The sequence below is a fragment of the Corvus moneduloides genome, chromosome 27 (genome assembly GCF_009650955.1).
Source record: "Corvus moneduloides isolate bCorMon1 chromosome 27, bCorMon1.pri, whole genome shotgun sequence".
Taxonomy (NCBI): domain Eukaryota; kingdom Metazoa; phylum Chordata; class Aves; order Passeriformes; family Corvidae; genus Corvus; species Corvus moneduloides.
Window position 1 is genome coordinate 74,692 of NC_045502.1, and position 18,940 is coordinate 93,631.

At 56.6% G+C, this 18,940-nt stretch overlaps 3 protein-coding genes across 8 annotated transcripts; 2 read left to right on the forward strand and 1 right to left on the reverse strand.

Moving 5' to 3' along the window:
• The first annotated feature begins 747 nt into the window (after positions 1-747).
• LOC116435726 (interleukin-1 receptor antagonist protein-like) lies at positions 748-2,530 on the forward strand. 2 transcript variants are annotated; one of them, XM_032092278.1, is made up of 6 exons: positions 748-1,219; positions 1,306-1,354; positions 1,439-1,625; positions 1,732-1,902; positions 2,012-2,157; positions 2,244-2,530. In XM_032092278.1, the coding sequence occupies exons 1-6, from the start codon at positions 1,179-1,181 to the stop codon at positions 2,454-2,456; spliced, it is 807 nt and encodes a 268-aa protein (XP_031948169.1). In that variant the 5' UTR covers positions 748-1,178; the 3' UTR covers positions 2,457-2,530. The 2 variants fall into 2 exon arrangements, with proteins under 2 accessions (XP_031948169.1, XP_031948168.1); XM_032092277.1 differs by having other exon boundaries at positions 1,306-1,625.
• A 964-nt stretch (positions 2,531-3,494) lies between these two features.
• On the forward strand, positions 3,495-13,359 carry CKAP2L (cytoskeleton associated protein 2 like). 4 transcript variants are annotated; one of them, XM_032091781.1, is made up of 9 exons: positions 3,526-3,604; positions 5,879-5,945; positions 7,181-7,247; positions 8,461-9,566; positions 9,992-10,184; positions 11,880-12,035; positions 12,393-12,456; positions 12,743-12,890; positions 12,982-13,359. In XM_032091781.1, exons 1-9 carry the CDS (start codon positions 3,568-3,570, stop codon positions 13,223-13,225), a joined length of 2,082 nt encoding a protein of 693 aa, XP_031947672.1. In that variant the 5' UTR covers positions 3,526-3,567; the 3' UTR covers positions 13,226-13,359. The 4 variants fall into 4 exon arrangements, with proteins under 4 accessions (XP_031947673.1, XP_031947672.1, XP_031947671.1 ...); XM_032091780.1 differs by having other exon boundaries at positions 3,537-3,610; XM_032091782.1 differs by lacking the exon at positions 5,879-5,945 and having other exon boundaries at positions 3,495-3,610.
• Positions 13,360-14,287: 928 nt separating this feature from the next.
• On the reverse strand, positions 14,288-18,692 carry LOC116435455 (cytosolic purine 5'-nucleotidase-like). Of its 2 annotated transcripts, XM_032091786.1 has the most exons (18): positions 18,586-18,692; positions 18,031-18,104; positions 17,834-17,951; positions 17,659-17,754; positions 17,483-17,574; positions 17,335-17,392; positions 17,131-17,224; positions 16,967-17,020; positions 16,780-16,863; positions 16,601-16,642; positions 16,408-16,515; positions 16,180-16,246; positions 15,924-16,094; positions 15,696-15,747; positions 15,544-15,604; positions 15,259-15,435; positions 15,004-15,105; positions 14,288-14,903 (listed from the first exon to the last, which is right to left on the reverse strand). In XM_032091786.1, the coding sequence occupies exons 1-18, from the start codon at positions 18,672-18,674 to the stop codon at positions 14,856-14,858; spliced, it is 1,587 nt and encodes a 528-aa protein (XP_031947677.1). In that variant the 5' UTR covers positions 18,675-18,692; the 3' UTR covers positions 14,288-14,855. The 2 variants fall into 2 exon arrangements, with proteins under 2 accessions (XP_031947677.1, XP_031947678.1); XM_032091787.1 differs by lacking the exon at positions 15,004-15,105.
• Between the last annotated feature and the right edge of the window lie 248 nt (positions 18,693-18,940).

Consider the following 18,940-nt stretch of genomic DNA (forward strand, 5'->3'; position numbering starts at 1 on the left):
CGCCCCGCCCCTTTTGCCCCGCCCTTCCAGCCCGGCCCAGGGCGGCTGCGCCGTCGGGCGGCGAGCGCCGGGCCGGGCCGGGCCGGGCCGGGCCGGGGGAGGGCCCTGGCGGGGCCTGGGATCCCCTGTGGGCTCTGGGGACCCCCGGAATGGCCAGACAGTTCTCACCGTGGCCTGGAGACCCTTGGTATGGCCTAGCAACACGCACCGTGGTCCATGGCCCGCAACCCTCGTCATGGCTTGGTGACCCTCACCGTGGCTTCAGGACCCCAACCGTGGCCTGGGGACCTCTGCCACGGCCTGGGGACTTCCACTGTGTCGTGGAGGACCCCTTGCCCTGGGGGACCTCAGGCCTTTGGGGACATCCCAGCAAGTGTGACAGCCAGCGGATGCTCAGCAGGGCACAGGAAGTGCTCCGGGAGCTCTGGGTTTCTGGCAATTTCCTGACACTGAGTCATGGTGGTGCCAGTCTCGGCCCCAGGAGTTGTGCAGGGCCGGACGGCACTTTCAGGAAGTGAAACAGGTGCCAGGAAAGCACCCCAACAGCCCAAGTCCACGCAAGCCCGGCCACGCACATCCCCGGCCCTGCCAGCATGGTGCAATCTCCGGCACACTGGATGGACACGAGGATGAGGGGGGTCCCTGAAGGCCATGTCCCCAGGGTGGCATGAGTGGGCACAAGAAACCGAGGGGACAGGAGGGTCCTGCACCCACTGGTGCTGGGGCAGTGGGGACAAGAGGGGGTGACAGAGGGCACACAGCTGGCCATGGCACCAGGGGTCTGGGCAGTGCAGAAGGAAGCTGTGGGGAAGCTTCGGCTCTGCCCCGCACCCCAGCTCCGGATCATTCCCTGCTCTGCCCCACACTCTGGTCCTGGAGCATCCCTTGCTCTGCTCCATGCTCTGCCTCCCCACTGCACTGCTTGGGGGCAACCAACCCCTCCAGCCCTCCAGTCTCAACAGAGTAATTGGGCAAAACTGGGCATTGCGAAACCTGGAAATCCCACTCTGACAACGCTTCCTTCTAGAGACTCTTGAAAACCAGCCCCACTGACGCCGGGCTCAGAGAGCAGCCAAGCAGCCCTGCAGGCGGGACAGGCAGGAGCAGGCAGCCAAGCGCCTCAGCAGTTTGCAGGTGCTGTGAAGTCTCTGCCCAGGACTCTGCAGCCAGTGACGGCAATGGCATTCGTCCCTGATTTGGACACACTGGAGAGCAGCAGGTAAGAAGAGATGTGCCAGAGAGGACTTTGGGGATGTGATTGCTGCATTCCTGACCTTGGCTTCACCATCTCTCTTTGCCTTTCAGCCTGAATGAGGAGACGTTGTATGGCCCCAACTGCTTCTGCCCACAGAAGGTAACGCTGGGGTGGTGGGAGCAGTGGGGTCCGTGTGGTATGGAAGCCAGGCTCTCACTCTGCATCCCCTTTCCTCCCCAAAAGCCCCAACTGGACTTGGAGGTGACATCGCCTGGGGTGGGCATCCAGGTGACAGTGACAAAAGGACACCTTTCCAGGACCTTTCGCCAGGCTGCCGTCCTGGTGGCTGCTGTGACCAAGCTCCTAAAGCAGCCGTCGCACAAGGACTTTGCCGATAGTGACCTTGGCAGCTTCTTGGATGATATCTTCGGTAGGAGGGTGATGTCAGGGGTGTCACTCCAGCCAGAGGATACTCTTGGGGGATACTCTTGGACCTGGGAGCATCAGCGTCCCCCTGACTGTCTCACTCCCTACAGAGCCCGTCTCCTTCCAGTGCATCAAGGGCAGTTATACTGGGGCACCCGTTTTCCGCTACACTCGCTCCCAGTCCTTTGACATCCTGGACATTGACCATAAATGCTTCGTACTGGAGTCACCCACCCAGCTGGTGGCACTGCACCTGCAGGGACCTTCTGCTGGACGGAAAGGTGAGAGCATATGGTCCCATCCCACCGTCCCTCTCCCCAAACCCAGGACCATCCAGGAGCTGACCCACAATCCCAGGACCGCCTATTTACCTGTCCCTTCTCTCTGCAGTGAAGCTTAACATCGCTCTGTACCGTCCCCGGTCATCACAGGGCAGCCCAGGGTCTGGAAGGGTGCCGGTGGCACTGGGTATCAAGGGCTACCGGCTCTACATGTCATGTGTGATGAGTGGCACCAAGCCCGTGCTGCAGCTGGAGGTGAGCAGGGGGTCCCACCAGTGTGTCCTCTGTGGGGCTGGGGGCTCTATTCCACCTTAACTCCCATTTCACCTCCGTGGTTATAGGAAGCAGACGTCAGGAGGGATATTGAGAGTGTGGAGCTGACCCGCTTCATCTTCTATCGCCTGGACAGCCCAGCTGAGGGGACCACCCGCTTCGAGTCGGCTGCCTTCCCCGGCTGGTTCGTTTGCACATCCCTGCAGCCCCGCCAGCCTGTCAGCATCACGAACACCCCAGACCAGGTGAACATTGCTACCTATGAGCTGAGCGGGCGCTGAGGACCCTGCATCAACCCAACCGGCCGTCACTGGTTTTCAGGCTGTATGTACTAAGTACAACCCCCTGGGACACAAGCTCCCTCCCCATCTATTTCATGTGAAATAGCAGCTCTGGGCCCCATGGGCTCGAGCCACCCCAATCTGTATGTATTTATTTATTTATTGTATCTGCCCATTGCTTTTGTACTTACTTATTTTGCCCTCTTATTTATGATTGCTTTTAACTTGTATGTGGATGGAGGTGGAAATAAAAGGTTTTCTAGGACAGCATTGCTCAGCTCATTGTTCATGTGGGATAGGGTTATGGATGGGAAAATCCTTCTGTTTTGGCTGCTTTTTGGGTGAAAACCCAGGGAGTGGGTGGCCACCCCACAGCTCAGGAACCATCCTGACTTGGTCAGACCCACGCAGGACCCTCCACCACCCTGTCTCCATGCCCACACCACAGCTGGGAGGTGACTGGGGTGGGCATCCCATGGTGGATCCCCAGCAGCCCTGGCAGCCACCTGGAGCTGTCACCTCTGAGCCAGCTGCTGCCAGCACATGGCATGGTGGACCACAGCACGGCAGGACAATGAGTGGCGTGGCGTGGCATTACAGGGTGTGGCATGGTATCACATAGTATGATGTGGTGTACCATGTCATGCAATTTCACACCACACCATGCCTTATGTGGCACAGCATGGTGTGGTGTGGCACTGAGTGGTATTGCATGGCGTGGTATGGCGTTATGTGGCATTGCACAGCATGGCACGGCATGAAATTGCGAGGCCAGACGTGGCACGGCATCGCACACCGTGCCGTGGAACAGTATGTCACGGCTCGGCTCGGCTCGGCTCGGCTCGGCTCGGCTCGGCTCGGCTCGGCTCGGCTCGGCTCGGCTCGGCTCGGCTCGGCTCGGCTCGGCAGGGACCCGGCCCTACCCGGCCCCCCCCGCGGTTGAGGCCGCCGCTGGGGGCGCGTTGTCCCCGCCCCCGACCCCTCCGACCAATGACAGAGCCGCAGCCGCCGCTTGGCTCTCTCCATTGGTCGGTTTGAAGAAGGCGGTGGCCAATGAATGCGGCGCGGCGATTGCTGGAGCTGTGGGCGGTTGTTCTGCGGCGGCGCCGTGATGGAGCGGGCGGGAGCGCCGGAGCTGGCTCTGAGGGGTACCGGTACTGAGGGGTGCGGGTGGTCTGGGGGCCCTGTGGGCGCGGGGGAGAATGCAGCTATGAGGCCCTGCGATGCGGGGGTGCTGCGACCTGCGGACCCTCTGGGGCGGGTACCCTGCGGGGAGGCCGCGAGTTCTGTGGGAGTGCGGGACTGGAGGCGCGCAAAGACGGGGCTGTGGGGAGGGTGTCAGGGGTGGCCTGGGGGCTGCTGGGAGGGAGGCTGAGTGGGGGCCGCGGGATCGGTGTGGTTAGGGGTGTGGGAATCCGCAGGAGGTGCCCACAAAACGGGCCCAGGGACGCGGTTTGGGAGAAGGCAGTGTGGAAGGATTGGGGGCGTGTTGGGGGGGGGGGGGGGTCGTGCTGCTCTTGGGGCTCAGTGGAAGCCTTGGAGAGCAGAGGGGGCTTGACATGTCCCTAAAGCCCAGGGCGAAATGTGGGTGATCGAGTGAGACTGGGAGAGTGTTAGGGACGGGGGCCCTCGGGATGGGGTGATGCTGGACTCTGGCTGTGAGGTGCTGTCGCGGGTTGGGTTTGTAACCGGGCGGAAACACCAATTTAGTGTAGTGGTTTGGTCCAAAATACTCATTACTGTTTATCTTCTGTGAGATAAGAATTAGGAGAAACGCAAAGCAGGCACCAAACTTAAAAGAATATAAAGAAATTTATTAACAGACCTAAAAGAAGGGAAAAAAAGTTGTACCACCTTCAGAACTCTCCTCCTCCCCCCACCTTCCTCCCTTCTCCCGCTGACAATGTGAAAAGACAACCCTTGAGATGTTCAGTCTGTTACCACTTCCATAAAAACCTTGTTCAGTCCATTTAGAAAGAGAAGTCTCTTCTTGCTCATGCTATGAAAACATTATCACAACGAGAGAGCCGCCCACTTCCAAATATTGTTCAGTCCATTTAGGAAGAGGAGTCTCTCTGCCTGCATGTGAGTCCCTTCCCCCGACTTGCAGCTTTTCCCGCAACTGCTTTCGAGGGTCCACTCTTGAAGGTTTTTTGGGGTACAATTTTAAGGTTGAGCCGTTCAGAAACAAAAAACAGAGGCCCTTCTCCTTCCCTGGGAGCAAAGGGTCTTCCTCATCTTCATCGTTAGGACTGTCTCTGGGAGCATCTCTAGGGACTGAGGTTTTCTCCTTTCCCGTTTGGAGCCAAAGTCCTCATCTGGTCCATCTCTCCCTGTCCAAACTTCTCATGAAATTACAGCTGCGTCAGCATCTGCCTATCTCAGCGCAGGTGCTTTTGCTCACGAGCTGAACATTCCACCCCCCAGATCTTCGTGGAATTACAACGGGATACTCTGATATATCATAGCTTCACAACAGAATTTCAGCTTTAAGCATCTCCTCTCTCTCTTCCCTCAGGTTTTCAGCTCTTCACAGCAATAAAAGGGTTAATCTCACCTCGGCCTTGCAGCTTTGCAGCTGGAATGTTGAATTTTTCTTATCGAAGTGGAGAGGGGGGAGAGCTGAGCTGCTCCAGCTGCCCACGGCAAGGCAGTGGGGGGGGTTCCATGGCTGGAACAGGTCCATCTGCTCCAGGATGGCCGTGGCCCGGCCCGGCCTGGCCCAAGCAGGGCCTGGCCGGGCCCGCTGGCCCCCACACGGGGCCCGCAGCCACCTGTCCCAGAGCCGGAAACAAGAGAGAGCTTGGGGGGGAGTTTGTCTTTTCTTAAATGTGGATCACAGAGGCGGTCACAACTTTAAGTGGCTCAGAGAATTGTCCATATTCAAACTGGCTGCTGATAGGTTCTGCCAGGTCCCAGAGGAAGCTGTAAACACCCCTTAGCAAGGACATCCCTTTCGGGACTATGCTTGCTAACCTATGACAGGTGCCCTGGTGCCGCAGCCAAACTGGGAGTGTCGGAAGTATCCTTTCTCCTCCTTTTGAGACGCTCCTTGCTTTTCCCTCTTACTTGTGTTAGAAGAGGCCTTGGCTGCTAGTGGGCGCAGGCCTGCGGGATATACAGCTGAAACGGAATCGTAGGCAGCATCTCCCCTTTCCTTCTGCAAACTGAGCCCTGCACAGCTGGGGTGTTGAGTGGCATCACTCTGTGAGGGTCGGGAAGCTCAAGTGCCAGTGAGCCTCTGGGCAGTATCATGTGCATGGGAATTTCTGGGAACAGCATTGCCAGGTTCCCCAGGCAGGGAGCTTGAGAGATGTGCAATGTAGTGTTTGAGACTAAGAGAAATCCATTGTCACAGATATTTGTTCTTTGAGAACTGAGACCGTGCTGTGTGCACTGCATTTCCTGTCATCTCTCTGCAGAGCAACGGAGGAGCCGGCCGCAGAACTGCCAAGCAGCCAAGGAAAGGCTGAAATGCGCAAGCACAAAGTAAGTTAGGAGGATGTTGGGCTTGGATGAGGTGATATGTAAAGGTCTGAGGTATAGCTGGCTCTCCCCACTGGCCAGTGTCTGCCTTCTCTGGCCTGCGTACAAAGAACCAGCTCCTGCCAGGGCCTCGCTGTCTGGGCTCTGCCCCCACAGCACCCTGGCACTGGTCTATGGTTACTGGCAGCAGGAGCAGAGGGATGGTTTGAGTGCTGGCATTTCCCAGTGGCTGATGGTGTCTCTTCTGCATATTTTATGAGTCTCTGTGAAACTTTCTCATCTCAGCTCCTGGCTCTGGCAGAACAAGCCTTGCTGCTAAAAACTCAGATCCAGAACCAGGTCTCAAGGAAAGGGTGATTGGAGTCTCACCACTGGTTTTTAATGGCAGCTTCCAGTGGCCTTTGGAATATGTTCGTATCAGGAAGGGGCGTTTTCAGTGCATCTGGCAGGAAAATAGGAAGAGAAGAAGCAGGATCAAAGAGCAAACCAGTTCCTGTCACCAGGCTCTGGGAAACGCCACTAATGTAATAGAAATGAGAGAAGATTCACGACCTTTCTTTTTGGCATAGGGCAGCACTTGGGCAGAACAGAAGATGATCCCCTCACTCTCTAGGCTCTTTCTTATGGAAAAGTACTTGTGCAGGCATTCATCTTCCCAGAGGGCTGAGCTGCTACCCTGGAGCAGAGGGATGGGAGAACTCCCCAGCTGGCTGCTGTCAGAGGGCTCCAGTTCTGTGAGGAGGAGAGGACAGGACTGTGGGAGCTGACAGTGGCCTGCTGTCCCACCTTCCTGCTTAGCTGCCAGTGCCTGGACAGCTGCAAGGCTTGTGGATCAGCTACACTGCAGTGAACCCCACGCAGGACTCTCTGAGGCACCACTATGACCTGCAGCGTGGCAGCGGCGTGACCCCATCTGTCTGTGACACACAGGGCAATCTGGGAGCCTCCAAACCCCCTACCTGGCAGACAGTTGCCTGCAGGAATCATTTTGGTTAGCTTTGTTGTCCATGGAAGTTTGGGGACAACCTTGGATGTTAATGGTTTGTGTTGCTTTTCTGTTGCCACACAAAAGAAAAAGAATTCATAGTATGGGCTAGTATTCCTTGACAGCTTTTTGATTTCTGAAAACCACTCCTAAGCTCCTGTGTCTGAGACAACCAGCAGTGGGTTAGATATTTAACTCTTTCTGCTTTTCTTATGGCTGATAAATAACCTGATAATTTGTTTGACTTTCACAGACACTTTTTAAAGAACTGGACTAATCACCTGAATCCACCCTTCGAGCCAGTTTCTAAACTCAAGCATGTAAGTAGGAAGCTTTTGGGTCTCTCATGCTTTAAGTGAGTCTGGGCAGAACAGGGTCCCCTGTCACGAATGAGTGTTTCATGGTTGCTTAAAGAATCACTGGCAAAGGTATCAGCAAAAGCAGGTGTAATATAAAAGTGAAAGCACGACAAAGTTCATTGTCAAGGTTCACTCTACTAACTGGATGGTTAAAGCACATAGAGAAAAAGCAAGCTAAAATCTAAAATCAATCAATCTAAAACCAAAACCCACTCCAAAATTACCTACGTGGAGGCTGGGGGAGTGAGGCAGGGGAAGGGAAGGGTAAGGCTAAAAAGGAATAAGGAAGGTCCATTGAGTCACAAGATTCAGAGCGGACAGTCTTGCTAATCTGAGCACTGGACTTGACCAACAGTTTAGGCCTGAAGGTTTTAACAGCACTTAACAGTATTTATTGAATAGGTTAAATTAAACAATTTAACAAAGGATTCGTATAGAATTTACTGTAGCACAACCAAGGAAAGCCACATTCATGGAACATTTGCTGTAGCATACTTACACACGTATAGACCTAAAGAGTTTGTACAAGGTAGATACCTGTGAAAAAACTTCCCCTCAAATTCAGTGAAGGACTCATGTTGATGCCTTTGTATCCTCTCAACAGGCAAAGGGTTGAGCCTCGGGGAGAGGGGGCATCAGCCCAGGCTCTGTTGACATCATTTGCTGTTCCTCCAAGTACAGCCAACGTGAGAGTTTGCTGGCTCTGAGATGTCCCGCTCAGAGGGAGATGCTGGTCACAGCCCACAGCAGTCCAGGAGAGCTCAAAGGGTCTCACTCAGGATTGCTACTTACAGGGTCACAAGAGAATGTACTCTAGTCATAATAATTTTTCATCCTGGCTGCAATTCAGATCTGTAACTTGCTTTGAAAACCACATCCCCAAGTCAGGGTTGTGAGTTCCTGACTCCAAATGGGGGCATACAACAGACAGCTAAGTAGCTGGCAGTGAGTCAACTAATTATTTTTCAAAGTAGTTTAGCTTAGTTAGGAGTTTCAGTTTGGAAGACTGGTCCTTTGCCCATGTCCTGGCGGGTGTTGTGTTACTGGTCTGTTGACAGCTGCTTTGTCATGACTGTCCCCTGGGCTGCTTTGTCATGACTGTCCCCTGGGCCAGCTGTCAGGGTCTGACCAAGCTGTGGTCTCCTTGGAGCTGAGGGCTGCTTTGTCTTTCCAGATTGAGAGGAACCAGGAGGATGTTCTTGGGAACGTGATGGAGGGTGCTCAAGGGCATGGCAAGCTTGGAGCGAAATCCACACAGCACTCTGGCCACACTGCTCAGCAGAAGCCTTCAAATACATCCCAGAGAGCAGCAGGGGTGTGTCCAGTGCAGCCGGGGAACAATGGGAAGCTTCCTGCTTCTGCACACACCAGAGACAGACTCCCACCTTCAAGCTCAGGTCACCTAAATCCAGAAAGGAACCCGAAGTCTGCACAGGATACTGTCACTGCAGCAGCACCTCAGGTGGGAAGTGACCACCCCCCTCCTGGAGCACCTCACTCCCTGAATGAGGGGCTGCAGGACAGGCTAGTCTGCCACAAGGAAAACCTCGGCCCACGAGCCTCCACACCCCCGGTGCTGATCAGAGCTTTACAATCTGATGGAAACGGTCTCGGGAAGAAGAGAGTCTTGGCCCAAAGGCAAAGCTCAGCCGTAACGTCAAGGCCTATTCTGGGTCCAAAAGACAGAATTAGTAACCGCCAGCCTAAGGAAGAGCCAGTTCTGGATAAATTCAGGAAAACCCTGACAGAGTCAAAGAGTGTGTCTCAAAATACAAGTACCAGAACTCGGCCGTTGCAGCCCTCTCGGTTCCTTCCTGCTTCTGATAATTTGCTACATAAAAACCCAGGGAAAAACCAGGGAAAAACTACTACAGTGAGGCAACCTGTAGGAAGGCCACCTGGCACAGCTCCAGGGGGAAGTCTCAAGCACCACAGCCAACCTCCCCCAGTGAGAAGATTTCCCACCAAGCCTCCCACCTTGGGCAAGCCCGAGGGGACCACAAACCTGAAATCCAGCCTGAACCCAGGTGTCACTTTGCCAAGGCCCATGGTTAAAGAGGGGATGGACAGGAAGGACATGAAGGTGCTGCCTCCTGGACACACAGCAGCATCCCAAGGGACAGGCCACCCAAACCAGTCTCACAGCATACACAACTCCAAAACTCCTGTACTTGAGGATGATTTGAGAAGTAGGAGAGATGAGCTTCAACCAGAGCTACCAAAGGCAGGTGGTATGCAGGCTAGGCGCATTCCAAGGATCCCATCAGCTGCAGATCGTAAGTAAGTGGCAGCTCTGGCCACCTGGGTCCTTGCCTCCAGGAAACAGCAGAGTTTAAAAGGTTTAACTGGGTGAGCCTGCTGAAAATGGAGTCCAAAGTCTTTTATCAGCAAAAGCGTTTTGGGAGGTTGATGCCCTGAAAAGGAAAGGGTTGGGGATAATGTTGGGTGTCACCCTGGGTTCCTCTCCCACCGATTCAGTAAGTGGAAGGAGAGTGTGTGGCCACTCTCCTGTTTTAGCCTCAAGGCTTACACTTGAGAGTGTTTTCCTTTCCCAGTCTAGAGCTCAGATGTGTTTCTGACATAGATATACTGATTGGTTTTGAGCAGCTGAAGTTGGCTAAAGGGAGATTCCAAGGAAAAACCAGCCAGCTCTTGCCAAGCTACTGTCTGCTGGGGTGGTAACTGATCTCTTGGTCCTTGGACAGGAAACAGCTGGAGGAGTGGTTGGCATCCAAAGGCAAGAAGTACAAGCGGCCACCGATGGCGCTGCTTCAGAAGCAGGCAGTGAAGCCATCCTGCAGAAGCGTCAAAGCAAAAGAGAAGCAAGAGAATCCAGAGCAGCGCTGCCAAGCGGAGATCAACAACGTATTAACTCAGTGCCTGAAGTTCGCTGAGGAGGTGAGAATGGGAAAGGAGCTGCTTGAACAAGCTTCTCCTCTCCTGGAGCATGCCAGGGGATGAGGGCCATGTCCCTCCTGTAGCTAAGAGGGGTTGGGAGCAAGTGTTCAGTTGCCAGAGGGGAAACACAGGAAAATAAAAGTCCTCCTGAAGTTATGGGTAGGCCAAAGGCATGCGGTGAGCTGTGCTGGCCGGGAGAATGGAGAGGTACCCTGTCCAAACGGACTGCTGTGGTTTAACCCCAGCCAGCAGCCAAGCCCCATGCAGCTGCTCACGCAGTCCTCCACCAGCAGGACTGGGGAGAGAATCATAAGGATAAAAGCCAAAGAATTAATGGGTTGAGATAAAGACAGTTTAATTGGGAAAGCAAAAGCTGTGCACACAAGCAAAGCAAAACATTGACTCCCTGCTTCCCATGGTCAGGCAGGTGTTCTGCCACTTCCAGGAGAGCAGGGCCCCATCACATGCAGTGGTGACTTGGGAAGACAAACAGCATCAACTGTTTGTCAACTCCAAATGTCCCCCCCACTTTATACACTGAGTACAGGGTCCAGAATATATCTTTGGTCTCTTGGGGTCACCTCTCCTGGCTGTGTTTCCTTTCAACTTCCCACAGATCCCCAGCATCCTTGACAGTGTGGCAGTACAAAAAGTAGAAAATGCCTTGGTGCTGTGTAAATCTTGCTCAGCAATTATGAAAATACCTCTTGTCATCACTGTGTTTAGCACAAATTCCAAGCACACAGCCCTATACCAACCACTGGGAAGGAAATTAATTCTAGCCCAGGCAAAGCCAGCATGGGCCTTCTGCGTGACACTGATGGTGTCCTGGAACCTGGCAGTGCAGTCTGCAGCAGCAGCCCAGGCTGATTGAGCCAACTCGAGGTAGATCCCTGGTGGGTGTCACAGCTTGAGGTATGGCCCTGGTGAGCTACAGTTGCTAGGACCACTGACTGCTAGCCCTGCTCCAGGGTTTACTGGCCCCAATTAATGCCAGCACTGGAGTCTATCCCTTGACTCCCCTCTGGAATACTAGACTCACTTACTCAAGGGGAAGATAGAGTCAGGACAGCTTTTAGCTGCCATGGTTATGTGTTGGAAATGAAAAAGAGTCCGACGACTCCGGCGGGGGGAGAAATTGCAGTCCCAAACCAATGTGGTTGATAAGAGCAAGCTCCGTTTATTAGCAATCCAGAGGCACTTCTATAGAATACCAGCTTGGTAACTCTTAAGTGCCTTAAAACTTATCAAAGCGCATTTCTGCTTCTACATAATTGGACTTACATTGGCAAGCTTCTACAGTTATGTTATGATTAAAAGAATTCAGAGTTCACCCTCCCTTCTCTCCCAGTTAGCACATCTTATCAGCACAGCTGCATCGCTTCCAACTCCCTTCTTTGTTTCTCAGGCTTGGTTCTCACACAAGAATTTTCTCATGGAGAGTCTTTCTCACACAGGCCTTTTGCTTGCAGGCTCTTGCTACAGTTCTTTTATTGATCCCATAATTCTATCACTGATCCATGTCCCTGATCCTTTAATAATATTGCAACAGTTATGTAGGAGACTTGCAAACCCAGACTTTTGAGGCCCTCCTCCTGGAGAGTGTTGGAGTGTTGGGAGCTGTGGTTAGGCACAGACTACTTCCTGGTGCACATACTCGTCCATGCCATGGACACCTTTCCCTTCTCCTTGCAGGGTGTCCCTGCAGAGGAGCTCTTGGCAGTCCTGTCCCATGTGCCCCAGGCAGAGAAATTTGCCAAATTCTGGATCTGCCAAGCAAAGCTGCTGGCCCGGAATGGCCCCTTTGACGTGTTGCAGCTGTACAGAGAAGCAGTCAGCGCTGGGGCTGAGGTGAGTGGGGCATGCCAGCTCCCTGTGTTCCCTGCCTCCACACTGGAGGGCTTCCTTGAGATCCAAGGGCCAGGTTTTGGAATGAGTTTAGCAGCATTAGTCACTGGTGAAAAAGTCCCTTAGAGCTGCCTGTCCCATTCCATGCTGCAGGATGTGCCCATGCAGGGTGGGCACCTGGCCAGCTGTGCTGGGTGCTGATGGATCCCACTGGGCAAAGGGGAATCCTGCAGCCTCTTCCTGCTGTCCTCAGCACAGGGTGTTGCGATGCAGCAAAAACCTTTCCTCCTATTCAGCTGTAACTCTGGTCTCCATTCCCATGCCAGATCTGCCCTGACCCATGTTCTGCTTTTCCTGCAGCCAGTTGAGGAGCTCAGGGAAACTGCTCTCAGTATTTTGAAGGATGCAGCCCAAAACTTGGAAGGTAACCTGAACATTGTGGGGCCGGCTGGAGCATGGGTAGGTGGGGTGTCCCTGGTGTTCCCAGCTGGGAAGCAACGTGGTTTACAGTCCGTTCCAGCACCTTGTGTCCCTCTTGACGAGTGTTGTGAAAGTCTGGAATCCTGATCTCAAAAATGGGACAATGTTACTCTGCCTGGGCTAGGGAGGGTCCTGGACTGGCAAGTCTCTACAGCCATGCGCCCTGGCCCCTGTCCAGAGTGCCAGCTGCTGCTCTCTGCAACTGCATTGCCCTTTTCCTCTCCTGCCAGGAGAAAAGGCCGAGGAACCCGTTCCTTGGGGGCCTACGACACCTTGTCCAGGTGAGAGGCAGCCCACAGCATCGACTCCAGGCCTGGTGGGGAGGCCCCTGACCTCACTTCCCCCCTCAATCAAGTTACAGGTTACATCTGCATCCAGGTAAGGCTGAATCTCCTGCTCCTGGTAGCACACACCCTCCATGTCAGTGCTTCTCCACAGGGTTTAACCAAGGCTCTTGTCCTCTCCATAGAGGAAGGGAGTTCCCAGAAGGCCCAGAATTGAAATTTTTGACACCCGTGCGGCGCTCGCTACGGATTGAGCAAGTTGTGAGTCTCTACCCAGAGATGCTGAAGGACCATGACCCTGTGGTGTCATCCCTCAGGGAAATCCTGGATGCTGAGGAGGAGACTTGCTTCTTCTTCCGGAAAAACCTGGCTTTGCCAGAAGTGACAGAGCTGGAGGATTTGAGTTCATATCCCCCCAAGAGCTCCTGAGGGGTTCCCAGCAGGGGCAGGCCACCTGCCCACTGTGCTGCTCCACTGACTGCTCTTGCTGCCCCTCAGATGTAGAGGCGAGGGGGATGGCATTGTATCAAATATCTAAATGCTGGTTTAAAACTTGCAGTAGAGATGTGTGTCAGCTAGTGAGTGGTGTGGAGACACCAGCTGCGTCTCCTGGGATTGTCTCCCCAGGACTGCCCTCAGCTCCTCTGCCACAACACACACTGTGGTTTTCCTGCTGTAGAATGGTGTCAGTTGGACTGCAATATTCCAGGTACCTCCCAGTGTTCGGAAGCACTGTCCTGAGGAATGTTCTCTGGAGCTGCCTTGTGCCCTGCCTGGACAGCATCTGTATGTCCCCTACTGAGAGGCATGTGCAGAGACCTGGTGTCCAGAGGCACAGGTGCTTGTGCCTGAGGGGGGACCTGCAGTGCTCCAGCAGCTTCTGTGCAGGTCCCAAGACTGATAGCAGCACCACGGGTTGCAGAGGACCTTGGGGTGCAGCAGGCCAGGCCCCCAACACCTGGACATGGGGTGGGGGTCTGGGGACAGATGAGCCCTGTAAGGGCACTTGGGCCCCCTCCGCTGCTGTCCCTGCACTTGGAGCGGGCAGTGGCACAAGGTACCAGGCAAGAGGTTGGTGAGTGGATTGGCAGGTGCTCTCTGCTGTGAACAGTGACCATATGGCAGCTGCAGAAGGGGAGCCCTACTGTCCTCCACCCAGCCGCAGCAAGCAGCGGTCCTGGCCCCATCACGGTCTTTTGCCTCCTCTCTCCCTCACAATGCACCCAACCCCAGCCTTGCCTCAGCATCTCTATTGATGGAAGAAGGCTGGGAGCAGCGTGCTGGAGTTCTGGCACGGGGCTGGCTCCACTCTGTGGAGTGCTGCTGGCCTGGCCCTCCTCTGCAGAGGTGGGGATAGCTCGGGGCTACCACCTTCTGCCCAGGGGCTTGCACTTGTCCCAGCTGCTGGACAAGGATTTGGGGACTGCCCTTTGCCCCCACCTCTCAGGTACAGGGACAAAGCAGTTTTCCTTTAAAACAGTCAATGTTATGTCTCTTTGGTGCCAGGAGGTTTGAGTATCTTTATAAATAGAAAAGGGTAGAAAAAAGAAGAGGGGAACAGCTGGTGAAGAGGGTTCCCCTGGAGCAGCTGTCACCTCCAGAGCCCCACCCCCTCCACCCAGCACTGCAGTGCTCATGGCCAGGCCCAGAGACTGAAGGGGCAGGAGCTGCTGGGACCCCGACTGCTGCGGTGGGGCTTCCAGTGATACTGGAGCAGTGGCACTGCCCATTCACCCTGGTGTGGGGTGGCCCCAGGCTGGCACTGAGCTGGTGGGAGAAATATGAGTTAAAGGGGCACCAGGCAGATATGAGTTAAAGGGGCAGGAGCTGGCAGGCTTGGGGGGGGCCCTCTCCTGGCTCCGGGCACAGTCAGGAGAAGGTCCCAACTGCCCAGGGACAGCTGTGACAGGGGCCATGGGTCAGGGCCAGCAGCCATCCTGTGGCCACCAGAGGTGGTAGATGACCGTGGATAGCTTCCATCTGGCAGTGCAAGTGGTCCAGGGCCCCCGAATGCCCTCCCGTGAGGCTGGCACCTGCCATGGCAGCAGCTGGGATGTGCTCAGGCTTCTCCATCATCTTCCTCCTCCCCACTCAAGTCCTGGGGGACCTGAGACAGAACAGACGGGGCTCAGTGGGCACAGGACCCTGAGGGCATCAGGGTGGCAGGATGCCCATGTCCTTCTGCCCCTCTGTTCCCTGCCACCCACCTGCTGGCCAGGGTCACCGTGCTGGGCCAGCCAGGGAGGAAGGGCAGTGACCGCATCCCCTGAGTCCAGGCGAGAGTGCTCCACTGTTGACTCATGGGCCATCTGCGGGGGGGTGGACAAGGCTCCCAGAGAGAGGCTGGCACCAGCCAGCCAAGGGGTTGGGTGCCCACCCAACACCTCTATCAGCCCCATGCCCCCCTCAGGGAGGGAAACTGAGGCACAGCAGGTGAGCAGCAGGGGCTGGGGGCTGCGTACCAGGACAGGGGGTGCCCGGAAGAGGTAGCTGAAGGGGTAATAGAGGAAGTTGATGAAGGAGGCAGCATAGAGATCTGCATAGCGCATCAGCTGGTTGGCAAAGAGCGTCTGACGTGAGCCACAGCGGAAGAGGCTGCCCATCTTCCCGTAGCACATGTCCATCTCATGTGTGACTTTCTGTGGGCACAGCAGGACAGTCAGGGCCCCCAACGCCCCCTGGGGGCTCCCCCACGGAGGAAGCTGTGGCAGGGTGGGGAGCTGAGCTGTGTGTCAGCTGCGTGGCACCTGGATTCGACGCTTGATGGAGCTGATGTCCGGGCGCTCGCTGCTGCCACTGTCCAAGTGCCTGGAATGGAACAGACCCAGCTGAGGGCTCACCTGGAGGGTTCCCCACAGGTGTTCCCACCCCTGCCTCTATCCCATCCCAACCAACTCACTGGTACAGCTCAGCCAGGAAGAGATCCAGGCTCCTCAGCTCCTCAAACAGCTCTGCAAGTGCAATGGGGCCAGCTCAGTGCAGGAGCGTCACCCACTGCCCAGCATGACTGACAAAGAGGGTCAGGGCACGGCCTACTGACGCAGTTTTGCCATCGAGGGGTGTAGGAGGCTCCAGGCCACCTCCCCTTGCACAGCAAAGTCTGTGTCCCCAGCCTGACACTGCTCACCGCTCTTCTCTGTCCAGACCTGCAGCTCGCGGGCCAGCTCAGGCACCACCAGAAAGGTGCGCCAGCCCTGCCGCTTCTTGGATTTGAGAATGTCCCCAAAGATGTGGTCGCCCATGTAGAGGATGTCTTTGCCCTTCACACCCAGGAGGTCACACACCACATCTGAGGAGCCTGCAACAGCCGGGGGTCAAGGTGGGGGGCGAGTGGGCCCCCGTGCCACCCACAGAGCCCAGACAGAGCCCAGCTGGGCGCTTACCACCGGAGTAGACAGCGCAGTGCTGGAGGGGGCCGGTATATGTCCCAATGCGCAGCTTCCCCGTGTCCTGCAAGACAAGAGGACTCCAGGATGGCGACACTGGGATCTGTGCCTGCTTGGTGCCCAATCAGCCATGAAATCTACCCTGCTGTACTCACAGGAGCCCCCTCAGTGCCTAAACAGTGCCCACCACCCCAACTAGCCCCGTAGCAGGGGAGAGGTCCCCACCGTGTCGACTTGGCGCAGGACGGTGCCCTCAGCAAAGAAGAGAGGCTTGCGGGTGTCCACCACAATCAGGTCGAAATAGGACCTCCAGGGGCGTTGTGGGACGTCAGCCTGTGGGTGCCGGGGAGGGGGTCAACAGGAGAATGCTGATGGCACTCTGCGTCCTCCACCCAGCCCACAGTGAGGACAGACTCACCTTGTCCCCCTGGCTGAAGTCAAACAGGTAGGACATGATGGCCTGCAAGGACATCTGGCATCATCACTGCTGCCCCCAGGGCAGGCAGACCCTGCCTGTGCTTCAACACATCCCCTCTGCCTCCCCCATCCAGGGCAAGCTGGACCTGGTGGTGGGGGACACAGACACCCCCAACTCACATCAGTGTAGGTGTAGTCACTGTTGGTGGCCAGGAAGACCTTCCCCACCTCCTTCATGCGGCTCAGCAGCAGTGGCACACGGGGCTGGTGTGGGGCAAGTCAGTGGGAGCGAGCCCGGGGGGGGCCACGAGGAACTGACTGAGGGGAGCAGAGGAGGGAGGAGTCTATGGGGGTCTGCACAACTCACATCCTTCACCACATATTTCTCCAGGTTCTCTAGCGTCTTCTCCTTGAGGCAGCCCTGCAGAAGGGACGGGGTGGGGCTGACCAAAATCTCGCAGGGTGTGCGTGTGGGAAAACCCCAGCACTCTCAGCTCCCACCACCAGCAGCCCCCTGCCCATTGCACCCACAGAGAGGTGGACATGGTCCATGGCCTCGCGCACATCCTGGAACATGCTGCGGAAGGACATGAAGAGGTTCCCATGCTTGTAGCCGGTGTCACAGCTGCAACAGTCAGGAATAGAAGAGGTGAAGGGGCTGCCCTGCCAAGGGAAACTCCTTCCAGGATTTACCCCCTGTCCGATCCAAGCCCCCACCCATCACCTCCCTCTTACTTGACATATCTGGAGCAGTTGGTGAAGAAGTCCACCAGACAGGCATAGAGGTGGGCCTCTGTGGGGGAGGGGGCTATGAGAGGGGGTGCGGGACAGGACAGCGCCCCAAGGTGGTGGGAGGGCCAGGACGATAGGGGTTCTCACTCACCTGTGAGGTTGAAGAGGGTGTTGAGGATGTGGAAGCGCTTCATGTCATCCCGCTGGATGAACTTGTTGGGATAATAGTGCAGGATTTCGGCTCTGGGGAGGGAGCATGGAGCTGCACTCCACCCTGAGGGACCCCCAACCCCCCCTGCCCCAGGGGTGGGGGATTCCCAGACTCACCCTTTGAGGAAGCGGAAGCCATGAGCACAGACCAGCAGGTTCCCGTGGGAATCCACCTTCAGCAGGTTCCCGTACAGGGCATCGAACACCAGCCCCCTGCACCACACAGCTGTCAGTGCGTGGGGGGCTCACTTCCCTCCCCCTCCCGGCTCTGGGACCCCCTCCACAAACTCACCGGGTGGGGAAGGTGGGGTCATATTTGTAGGCAAGGATCTCAGGAGGGTACCCAATGGCAACGAGGTGCTCCAGCAACAGGTTGAAGGCCAACTCCTCGTAGTCAGGGGACTTGTATACTGTATGGGGGGAAGGGGCGATGTGGGCAGGGGCTCCCACTACCACCCCACCCTGCCTTAGGGCTCCTCCAAAACGCACCGGCCAAGGTGTAGTCCATGTCAAAGCCAAAGCACTTGATCTTCTCCAGTGCCAAGCTCCGGTTGACAAAGATCCTGGGGGTGATCACGGCGGGAGTTACGGGGTGAGGAGAGGTTTAGGGCTGGGGTGGCACAGAGGAAGAGACAGGGTCGTGTTTCCCTATCCCAGTCCCTGGTCAGTGCTCTGGGAGGGTCGTGTGCTCATCCCAGCCCAGAGCCCCCACAGCAAGTTACTGGAGCAGAAAAATGGGCTGTAGAGCTGGAAATGGAGCTGGGGTGGGGGGGGATGGGGGGGGAGGCAGAGGGTGTGCAGCGCAGGGGGGGGGGGATAGTGAGCCCCTGTTTGGACCTGCCCCCACCCCGGCATGTCTACATGACGCCCAGGGCCTCTGCCCCCTCCCGGTCCGCCAAGGGTCCTCTCCCGTACCTGAACCGCCGGGCCCTTCCTTCGGGTTCTGCTCCCCTCCCCATGTGCTCTCCCCACCTGTCCTTCCCCGAGCCCTCGCCCCGCATCCCCAGTCCTGCTGCCCCCATTGCCCGCCAGTCCCCAGCCCACCGGTGCTGGCAGTCCCTCCGCAGGGCCCGCGGGTCGCCCTGCCCCGGACCCCGGGCCGCCGCCGGGCCCCGCTGCCCCTCGCTGCCCATCGCCACCGCCTCCGGCCACCGCCTCCGGCCGCCGCCGCTTTAACGGGGGCCTGCGGAACCGCCCCGCCCTGGCCATCGGCCGGGCCCGGCCCCCCTCGGGCAGCACAGCCGGGACGGACCCGGGGCACCCCGAAGGCAGTGACCCCCAAATGGGGCAGTCATCCCCCCGTGCTCCGCCCATGGGGTACTGACACCTCCCCAAGCGTGGCCCCCGCACACGGGGAGTGCTCCCCGTGGCCCCCTGAGCGGGGCTCCCCGCCCGTGCC